At 30.2% G+C, this 12,005-nt stretch overlaps 1 protein-coding gene across 4 annotated transcripts in view; it reads left to right on the forward strand.

The window, feature by feature from the left end:
- The window catches only part of LOC107439224 (SAM and SH3 domain-containing protein 1), a 131,237-nt gene that overhangs the window by 78,810 nt on the left and 40,422 nt on the right, over positions 1-12,005 (forward strand). For all 4 annotated transcript variants that reach the window (XM_043044430.2, XM_043044429.2, XM_071177061.1 and 1 more), the window contains exon 3: positions 993-1,627. In XM_043044430.2, coding sequence (XP_042900364.1) covers positions 993-1,627 — 635 coding nt within the window. The remainder of the gene's footprint in view (positions 1-992; positions 1,628-12,005) is intronic.

Genomic DNA, 12,005 nt, shown 5'->3' on the forward strand with positions numbered 1-12,005 from the left:
ACCTTGAAATTGAGTATTGTCTGGCAGTTGGGGAGGAAAGTCCTCACTTATTTATAGTCTGCCATGATGTAATGTCTCTTTGTTTTGAATCGTTTAAGTGACGGCTTTTGAAAACAAAACAACATTTGATGTCAATGCTTCATTAATTTATTTCGCCTTAAATCTAATTTATGATGCATAAATGAGATATAAATATATTTTTATTTATTTTATATTGCTTCTCAAAATACCACACTTTATTTAATTTTAAATACTATTATAAAGCCAGTTCGCACCTATTTTAAAAGAAACACTATAAAACGTTTAAAAAAGAATTGTCTTCTTTTATGATCTGAGAAAGTATCTGAAATGCATAAGAAAAGCTTCAACAAAAATTTTAGAGATTTTAAATATTTTGTTCCAATTTGTTAGAGCTTTTAAAGGTACGCAGTGAAACCTTAATATCTTGCAGTTTAATCCTTTTTAAACTTGATTGCGCAAAACAATGGCTCAGTTTGAATGGAAAAACAGTCCAATTTAAAACCTTATAAAGATTGCAGAAAATTTACTTGGCATTTGATTCCAATTATCCTTATTATGGTTCAATGTCGAACCGATTTTAATATTATGAGTGTTAATACTATGAGATTCTGAGAGTGTAAATATTTTTCAATTCTATGATTCAATTTAAACGGGAACAGAATTTAAAATCTTATTAAAGTTTCAGTTCACGCATCAAAGGTGAACCGAATTTTCTCAGCCTGAGTATGTATGATATGTTGGTTTAACTTGACCACAAGTACAATTCAGTTTAACGTTTTATTCAGGTTGCGTTAAATTTGCCTGTCATTATGGTTCAAGCTAACGATATAGTAACGTTAGATTTGCCTGTTATAATGGTTCAAAGCTAAACCACTTTTCTCAGTGTATGTAATTGAACTCATGTGAACAACAACTAAATTTTAATATTTAGTTAGTGTTCTTCAATTAATGAATAAATTCTTATTTTCTAGGTCCTGATACAAAAAACATACCGAACACACATATCTACTATGAACCGACCGAAGAATTCGAATGGGACGCTACAGCAGCCCTGCTCGATGAAAATGACGCAGCTGGCGAAATTATAGTCCATAGACTTCCAACAAGTCCAGATTCTAAATCAAATTCCGATGACTTGGCCTTGAGTGAATCGCAAAAAGAAAGTCCACCAGCCCTGGACACTCAGTCGTCGGAAACCACCACGAACGAGAATTCAAACGGCACTAGAGATAAAGAAAAGGAACGAGCTTACACTGAAGAAGAGTTCACGTCCGCCATCTTGGCACGTTCGCATCAAGAAGCGGAACAAACTCATTCTTCGTCAACTATTCCAAGTCTTTCCGATGTTGTTGAAGAAGTGAACGAAGGAAACGGTGAAGAGGTTGATATGGCCGATTCTGGCGTAGCATCCATGGTGAGGGACTCTTTGGTGGTAAATAGTTGCCAGTCCTTGAATAATCGCACAGACGGACGAGAGGACTGCGATTGTGAGAGAAGGTGTTCCAATCCGAAGCATTTAGCTGACTGTAAAAATAGTGATTACGCAGTTTCTCCAGTTTTGGAACGCAGAAATAAAGGAGTTTTGGGTAGACTAAGGAATTTTGCTGTAAGTACTGTAGTATGTTAATTTATCTTACATTGTTTGTAATGTGGCTTCATAAAACATTAACACAGCTCATCGAAAATCATCCTTTGGTTTGAATTCGATGGGATTTTCTAACTTTTAACTAAAGTAATGCAATTTGTCTTAAATTGTTTGCAATGTGGCTTCATCAAACAACAAACAGCTCACTGAAAATCATTCTTTGGTTTAAATTCAACGGAATTTTCAAACTTGTAACTAAAATAATGTAATTTGTCTTATATTGTTTATAATATGGCTTCATCCAACATTAACGCAGCTTGCTAAAATTCATCCTATGTTTTGAATTCGATAGGATTTTCAACTTTTAACAAAAATAATGCTATTTTTCTTAAATAGTTAGTTATGTGGCTGTATCAAAAATTCATACTGTTCACTGAAAATCATTCTTTGGTTTGAATTTGATGGAATTTTCCTAATTTTAACTAAGAGACTAACCGGACCATGGTTTTATGCACTTATAACAGATTTATGAAACAATAGACTTACGTTACATTTTGTATTAAAAAGGGGGGCATAGTATAAAAATCGCGTGAAATTTACTCATTACTTCCTCTGAGGTGTTTCTTTAAAAGCCAGAGAATCCGGAAATCTGAAAGTAACAAAGCATTTGTCAAAATATTTAAATTAATTGAACTGCTGTAAAATTCATAATTAACAATAATTCCCCCCCCCCAAATATATATCATATTTTATTACCATCAATAAATGCACCACCTACATAAATAGATTAAGAAAACTAAACTATATCGAATTAGCTGTAGATAAAGACGGAAACCATGAATTTACTCTTATTATCTAATTTTTTTTAAATTTTCACTGTATATAGATAGGTAGGGAGTGAAAACTGAATATCATTTGATGTTTTAAAAAACACCACATCAATCCTTCTATATATATGTATTGGTAACATAATTCAATAAATACACTAGTATGAAATCTCATAAAAAGTTTGCGTTTAAAAAATAAGCAACAAACAAATGAATTTTAAGAAGTTATAATCTACGCGAGAAATCTTATTTACAATTGAATTGAAGTCAATTTCATCAAAAATTTCTTTTGCAATGATTCGAAACAATAATTTTCACATGAAACCGGAAAAAACAAGTTGAATGAATAAGGAAGAGGACAGAAATTCTGATAATAGAATGATTTCAAGACGAAACTGTAAATAATCAACTGCAATGATTATTCGGAAGGTTTCTTATTTACGGAGAATTATTGTAATCACTTACATGAAGGATATGGAGAAAATTATTTAGGTAAAATTACCCTACTGTATGGTTATGACATTTCTGGTAAAAAAAAATAACAATTCTGGTAATAAAAACAAAAATATACGGTATTTAAACCATTCATTTGGTAATTTTTCTGTTCATACGGTAATCGTTTGCCGAAAGTTTCTGGTTTTCAAACTGCAAGTTTCATTACCACACCGTAATCGAATAAATGGTTTTTATCCCATGTTCTATATTATCATGATAAAATTACCAAATTTTACTACATTTACCACATTCAATCACATATTATGAAACCGAAAAGAAACCTTATACATAATTACCTAGATTCAAGATTATTTTCGCCTTGAGACTACCTTTATTAAAGGATTTTTTTACTCTTTAAAACCCTAAATCATCCTCGATTTAAGGTTTTTATACGAAGGTTTTCAAATGTTTTGGATTAGGGTTACGTGCGTAGAATATAGCAGAATATCACAGATCTCGTTTTAAGGTTGGAAGGTTTACACATGGTTGGTTGGTTGGTGTCGTATCCTCTGTAGAATCATATTTCATGGTGTTTGGTTTACACATAAACCGCATAATAAACCTTTTAGATTTACATTAAAAGGTTTTGCTGGGGGAAAATAAACTTTACTTTGCTATCTGGGAATAGTTTAATCAGGAAAGCAGTCCTAATTCTGGACCCCTTTGTTCTATACTGGAGGAGTAACTATTTCCAAATATAATGAAACAAGGGAAATCACTGTGTTCTGAATGATTAGAAGCAGTTAAGACCAACCTTACTCTTTTGTTTTCGGGCTTGGCATACAATATATTTAACGATAAATATCTAAGTACGAATGAAGACCAAGCTAATTAACATTTTAGTGTAATTTAATAAACATAACGATAAAAGATGAACAACAAAAGTAGATGAGTTACAAAAAAGAGAAAAGCGCCAAGCACTTGTATCAAGTGACCATTCACATTCAAACTGTTCTTAAAAGTTATTGAGTCTTATTCGTATTCGCTAGGGGGCTCTCACATCTTTCGATGAGGCTGCAACACCCTTAATGTTACTTTTTACGTATTTTGCCATATCTCGAAAACTTTTTAAGCGAACTGAAAAATTTTCGCATCATTTAATTTTGCCTAGTAAAATAATAATAATAAATGTAGGGAGTCATCGTCGTTGAGATCCTTTGTCATTTCTCGTTTTCTCTGTAGTCATCTAAAATCCATGATATAGAAAAACAAAGTAAAGGTTTTTCATTGCATGTTCTACACCCGGCCATCTATCCTCTAGAGGAGATCTCTTTGATATTCACAGAGTTGTCATTCACTTTGTTAACAATTGAGGGCTGGCAAAATACAAGCTTTGAGTGAAATCAGCCGAAAAGTACCTGAGAAATTGAATTTAAAAAAAGTCGTAGTTTAAAAATTTAATTTCTCAAAAATATTCGACTGATTTCAAAGAAATTTTGTATTTTGTCATGTAAAATTTTTCCATGTAAAAATGATGTAAAATATTGTATCCCTTATAATTCAAAATCTGTTCGACTATTAATAAAATAATAAATTAAATAAAATAATTAAATAAAACAATGAAAAGTGATAAATATTTATTAAAAGTTTTTATTTTTTTGCATAAAATTATCTCCGGATAAATGAATTTTATAATTGTGTGCAACAATTTTTAAATTTGCTTAAAAATTTTCTTGTTATAATAAAATGAAGGGGTCCTAACTTGGGACCACTCACCTGACTAAACTATTGGGACCCTGTTTACCAAATTGCGGTATTTTGGGGATCAGAAATCTGAATCCGTCGAGAGAAAAAAAAATATGTTTATTCAGAGAAAGTGCGTTTTTGTGTCTGATTTCGTAACTTTAAATATCGCCTGCACTAAGTAATTGGCATATTTGAGGATACCCCTTTAAATCATTAAGAATGAGTCCCAGAACGTGAGCATACGATTATTAGATCAACAATTATTAGGAGTGGTCCGTTTTTACGTGGTATACTTAATTTTTTAAATAGTAAATTTTAACAGGCGTTCTTTTAATATAGCGCTCGACTTTAGAACCTTAAATTCTCGAAGAATTTTAATAATTTAAACTATAATTTTGTTCTTAATGGGGGTATGCATAAGTTGAAAATGAATTTTGGTTTTACAAAAAGAACTGTTGAAAAACGTTGAGAATAGTTATCAGATAAAGAGGAATTCTTTATTTTTGATTTTGGTAGTTCTTATTTTAAATTAAGGAGATCATTTTATAGATACATATTCATTTCATAATTTATTCAATAACGGTTATTGAAAAAAAAATTTTCTTTAATTTTTCTACTTTTTTTTCATTGGCATTACATAAATAATTTTATATAAATAACCGAAATATTAAATATATAATGGTTTAATGATTAAATATAAATGCAGTTATTACCGTAAAAAAATCCCAACTCTTGGATCCTCTTTGGAATACCTATTAGGAACCACTGAAGTACAATGTGTACTTAATTCTTGAAAAGATAATCTATAGATCAGATATCATGGCTAATGGCTACATACGGTGTATCATTTTACTTAATGGTAGAACTTGTTACCATAGGTATAGATAATAAACGATTGGTATAATTTACAGAGCTTCTAGTATATAATAAACACTTTAAAAAGCACAGTGAAACTCGTTTTATTTATTTACTGCATAATTTAATGATAATTATTTTGAAAGCTAAAATATTTCGCTCAGTTATTCATAGATCATTTTTTAAAACATTTTTCGAAAAATAACTCAACTTGTTACGAGACTTACAATTACTGCTTTGTTATTCTTTTCTTTTTCAAGTTTTAATTCATATTGAAGTAAATCGTTGATTCGTAATTCATCCGTTCTAAATCACCCATTCGTAATTCATCTTTGTAATTCAGTCATTCTTGGACCGTAATTCGAAAACAAAGATTTAAATTGAGGAATGGAATGAGATTAAATTTCCATCCTATTTAAGAAAAGTAGTTTTTAAACCCAAGCAAGTACGCAAATAATAAAACTTTCATTACACCTAGGACATTTTGGTACATTTTCCTGAATAATTCAAGTTCTAATTTTTCGATAAGTCAAAGATAATTGAACTCTCCCACGAATCTATTATTTTCATGTTAAATAACGAGTTTCGCTACAGTTTGAGAGTTTGTTAGCGTAGGTTTGAAAATGTTTGTCTTCAAAAAGGTGAGGTATACTTTTAAAAATACACGTAGATATTTTATAAATTTTATTTGCCATTTCCAACTCGTTAGCGTGTAAGAATTAAAATGTCTAGAAACACATTTGATGAACAAATATGTTTACCACATTTTCATCATTTATTTTAGTCCTGGCTCTCATGAAGAGCATTGAATTCAAATTTATTTTACCCAATTAATCTTTTTCGTTAAACATGCATCATATTAATAATACTAATAGTTGTCTCCTCAAAATTAAAACCCAATAAAACTAATAATTCTCTAATAGAAACATATAATATATTTATTGAACTACGAAAATGAAAGGGTCATTAAACTATGATTTAGTTGATTATTTTTCAAATAGAGGTAATCGTTAATTTAGTTACGATTAACATGTTAACTAACAAACTGTCCCTCAATAAATATGTACAATATACTCTCGATACCTCAAAGTGGAAGGGAAGCTAAAAATATTTCGAGATAGCGAAGTTCAGAACTAAATATGTTCTAAAAAGTACAAAAATATATTCCGAAATATGACTCTAAAAAGTAGAGTCATGAAACATAAGAATAACTACTAATAAATATGTATTAGTGATAGTTGACTATAATTCTAAGTTGATAGTTGACTATTAAAAGTAAGACAAAATTAACTAACCATTATATAGAAAGAAATTGATTTACAATAAACTAACCGTTTGCTTTATGTGAAAAAATTAATTTTCCTATTTCGATAAAAATTGGGGAGAGCAAGGTTGTGAGAGGAGGAAACCCATCGACAAATGAATTCAAATTAACATTAGGTGGATATGTGATACGAAGGGGAAAATATTTATTTGAAATAAAAACAAGGTTTTTGAGATATCGAGAGTACACTGTATTTTATTAACGTAATTATTCTTTTAAAAAAAATATCTACTTTTAAGAAAAGAAATAATGTGTAAAAGTTTAATGAACAGGGTACCGCTCCTCCAAGCATTCCTAAAAAATATTGATTATAAACAATAAAATTAATAATTGTCTGATAGAAACTTAGACTCATTTAAGCTATGAAATAGGTAATCATTATTGAACTATGCAAGATATGTTCTTAAAAAAAAATATTGCTGGTAAACAGAACTAAAATAGATGGGGATAACAAAAAAATGTCACTGCACGACGTCCTCATGATTGAGGAATGTGACCTATCAATCCGGAAAAGACCCTTGGCGTGACCTTGCAAAGGAATCTGGAAAAAGATCTCGCCAAATAACAAGAACACCATCAAAAATACGGAAGTAAGAACGGAGTTTAATTAAGAATCCCTGGAACGCTACCCTGGTGATCATTCTCAACCTGCCAATGGGTACCCCCTACCCTATCTTTGTTCGAATTCTTAACTGTTAGAATATTTCTGAGGAATAAAATATGTCTTCGTTAAAAGTGAATTAATGATAAGGAAAGTTTATAGGAATATAAAAAAATACTTTTATTGAATCGTATTAGTTTTAATTCTTTTTCAGAAATATCAGAACGCTTCTTTGCAATTTATTAAATTTTTTTTTTAATTTTTGTTTTTAAAATCTGTAGTAAGTTTAAGTTCAAATACAGTAATTGTTTTATTTTTCCAACTTATGCGCGTTATAGCCTCTAGTAGGGAAGACTGGTGAAGCAATTGTCACAAAGTTCTTATCTTTTTTTCTTACTAACCAAGTAAGTTAAATATTTTACATCAGCGGTTCCTAAATGGAGTTCCGCCGAACCCTAGGGTTCCTTGAAATAAGTAAACTGGTTCCGAAAGTTAATATTGTAATTAAAGTTTTTTTTTAACATTTTTAAAATCAATGTGGCGTCAACGCTGGGACTTAATCCCTGTCATGAGACTAAGAGATTAGCCCTCTCGCTTGTAATATGTAGCCAGCTGCAAGGAACTAAACTGCTTTATTAGCAGGGTGCGATTAAATTCTTTTAATAACACATATATCACTTTCTAAAACGGAAACAAAGAACTCTTAACAGTATTGTCATGCTTTCATCATTTGCGTTCTTAAAAACATATATAAAGTGCCTCATTATAAAATATTCATTTCAGACTAATTTACAAAGTGAAATTAAAATACCCCTTTATTAAATCAAATTTTCGAAAAATACTTTTTTTTTATTAACTCGAACATTATTTATCAAATACAACTTTTTTCGGTTGAAACATAATTAATTCCAATTAATTTGTAATTTACTCTATACATACTTACCTCGTTATCTTCTTTTCCCTTTTGGATTTTTAGTTCTGATTTCGTTCTTTTTTTTTATTTATTTTTTTTTCCATTGTTTTTTCCTTCAGGTCTTTTTTCTGTACAATCCCTCTCCCCTATTATGTTAATCAAACATTTAATCAGTACTCGAATGTCTAGGACATATTTAATTAAGTTACTCTTATATCTCTTTTGAAAATCACTTTTTTCTTTCTCAAGCTGTAATATAATGCCAAAATTGTTACATCCAATACTTCTTTGTTTACTAGAGACAAAAAAAAAAAAGAACTTTTTGTGTGTACGTATCTATTGCTTTCATTCATCACTTCGCGTGAATTTTTTTTCGTAATTTCTGGTATTAATTAACATTAAAGATAAAAAATAATTCATAGCTTTTACTTGATTAAATTTGCCTTTAAAAGAATATATAATGAATCTCGCTTCAAATGACAGTCAACAAACTGGTTATAGTTATAAAATGTATTTAAAATTTAATTTAGTTTCATCTTTCTCGTTTGAAGTTGCTATTTGCAAATTTAGGCTTCATGATATCCGTGGAATTTGTTTATTTGTATACTTAACACAAAACTTTTCCTAATACTTTGTTTTTAGGATCTAAATCGTTTTGTGTTACTTTAAAGTAAAGTTGTTGTTCAAATGAATAGAACCTTTTGTTTATAAGTTGTAGTTATTTAAATAATATAAAATGTTTTTAACTGTTATTTCTGTTATAATTCATAATTTTCTTTTGGTGTTCTCGTTGACAAAAACAATAAAATTCAAATATCGAAAAACGTTGGTGTGTAAGAAATAATTATAGACCCAATAAGAGGCCCACAATGTGGCCCTATACTATATATGTGTAGTATATATATAATAGTGTGTTGAATAGCGTTAAAATGAGGAAATTCGAGTTTAATATAATGTCTGTCTGTCCTTCATAGACTCTTAACCCAAATTGTCAACTGCAAAAAAAAAATGTGTCTTGATAATTTTAATAACGTAAAGCCTGAGAAATGTGCAACAAATAATAAAAAATGAAAAAAATTTAAATTATTTTAGTTTTATTAAGTATTTTGGTGTATGCCTTACGGTTTTAAGCATTAGTTCGTAGCTTTGTTTGATTTAACTATTCTTTCATTTCTTTTACTCACCCCATACGAGGGGAGTGGTGGTATTAAGCTGGTGGTATAAATGCTTTTCGAAAAAAAAAATGGTGGACTTCTATAATTTTTATATTAACTAGGAAAAGGCTAGTAATTAAATACTCTTCCTGTCGAAGTTACTTAACTTATACATTTTAATTTTAGGAAGTGAAAGAACTTTAACTACGTCTCAGGAACACAACCCGTTCATAAAGTGTGATGCAAAACATCTGTTTTTTTTTTCCTTTTTGTTTTTTTAAAGATCCAAAAAGAAAAAAAAACTGGAATACTGTGGAATAAACTCGGAATTTTGGAAGTATTAGAAATTTAGACGGTAAACTAACCCGTTCATTTTTCAATATGGATTTAGTACCCTATAAGCAGCTTAATATATGTAATTTGAATTACAATGATTTTCAATGTATTTTGCTTCTAACTATTTCACTGAAACAAACATGCAATGCTTCATTAAAAGCTCTCTTTAAAATTCATTTCTTTTTAAATTTCCTTTAAAAAAAAAAGTCGCTGACTATTATTTCTTTGAAAATAATTTTTTTGAAAAAAATATGAGGTAAAAATATGTTTTAATATTAAATCAAGAGAATGATGAAACGCTTTTAAATTTTTATAATTGCTGTAGCAAAATATTAAAAAAATGAGCAAAAGTAATTTTTTTTCAAACACTCTATCAAAGTTTAGCTTTTCGCTAGTCTTTTAGGTCACCATTAATACAAAAAAATAATCAATTTATTCGCCATATTTTGCATAGCGTTCTGTTATTTATCGCAGCGCTCTTTCCAAAAGGTTCAGCTCAAATGATTGCATTTTCACCTTAAACTGTCGGAAATACGAGGACTGTTTTTTAAGTAAGGGCCGTTTTGTTGTGTGCGTCGCAAAGAGTGCTTGTGTCGTGTCCTGGCATTCCTTGGAAAACAACTGTGCTCAGTTACAGCTGTGTTGGTAACCTGTACGGACAATTTTGTGTCTTTAAAATGTTTAACAAATCGTCCGACGTATGCGCCGTAGTACGGCCAGTGATGCGTTTTTAGTAGGCAAAAAAACCTGTCTGTCAATCACCAACAGATGTATGAAGTTTACGAAGCTCCCTACTGGCATGCTGACAGGAAATTTTGCTACTCCATGACTATGACGCTCTCTACAGCTCAGTCCCGAGCTTTATTGAACTCTTATAGCTGTAAAGTTTCGGTCCATCCCTCAATACAGACCAGACCCTGCGCTAAGTGATTTTTGTCTTTACCGATGTTTCAAACATCATTTTGGCGTCAACCAGTACAACGATGACGAATACGTGAAAACGGTCGTGACCTCTTGGTTATCGTAGCACGGGGTAAGTTACTATGAAGAGGGTACTCTAAATCTAGTTCTAAGGTATGATAAGTGTTGAAGCAAACTTGGCAACTATTTTGACAAAAAGAGAAACGCATGTAGAATAAAAAATTTAAAAATTCTGCATGAAAAAAATTTTTTTTTTGGTTTTATTTTCAAAAAAAATAACAGCCCTTGTAATAAAAATAACAGCCAATAAATAAAAAACAGCCCTTGTATAACAAGAATTTAAAATTTTGTCTACTCGAAAAAGTCCTATCTATTCGTTTTGAATGGATTATGGATTGGAATGGATTCGATCCTGCACCAATCGACGACCCGTTGCTGATCGTTAGATCGGCGCACCAACAACTTCGACAACAGATTAACGCGGCTAGATATGACAATGTGAAAGAATTGCTTTTTGAGATGCGTGTTTTAAAAGAAAATCGAAAGAAAATGTTAAAAATTTTACTCCTGGGAAACGTTGCTAAATTTCTCGTTGAAATAAATTCTGCTGTTGGAAGTTTTGAGAAAATTTTTATTAATAATAAATTATTTAAGTATTTGAATTCTTAGTACAGTTCCAATGGATCTATTCATCAAAGTGTGTTAAAAAGGATAAAATGTTTGCTCTAAATTGTTATCATAAAATGCAATATATTTGTCTCAACTTGCTCCAAACTCGTTACAAAATCTAGCGTTTTTACCCTAACCTGCTAAAAAATCACTGAAAATCGTTGCAAGAGAGTATATTACGAAGTTCGTTCCGAAGTACCAAGAATTCCGCCTAGTTATTGTGATATAAATCTGTTACGTTGAAAACATAAAATAAATCCATTTTCTCAAAATATTTAAATAAGACATTCCTAAAAGATTATTTTGAAACATAATGAATCATTGCAATAGGAAATTTCAAACAAAATAAAATAATCCAGCTGAATTCGAAGGCAGGACAAAGTAAATTTATTCAAAATAAACTCATTATTTTATCATTAGCCTCTGGAATTTGAAATCGCTTTTTTTGGACATTCATCCCTGGGTAGTTTTATCCCGCTTTCTTCCGCCATCTTATTCTCTGTTTTTATCTTTCCTGTTACTGCACATACTTTATTTGGTGTCTCCATCACTGAGTTTATCTCGTTATTTATTGTGTGGACCATTTTTCACGCTTTTACCTGCATTTCTATATTGTCT

This window comes from Parasteatoda tepidariorum, chromosome 2 (genome assembly GCF_043381705.1).
Source record: "Parasteatoda tepidariorum isolate YZ-2023 chromosome 2, CAS_Ptep_4.0, whole genome shotgun sequence".
NCBI classification, from domain to species: Eukaryota; Metazoa; Arthropoda; class Arachnida; order Araneae; family Theridiidae; genus Parasteatoda; species Parasteatoda tepidariorum.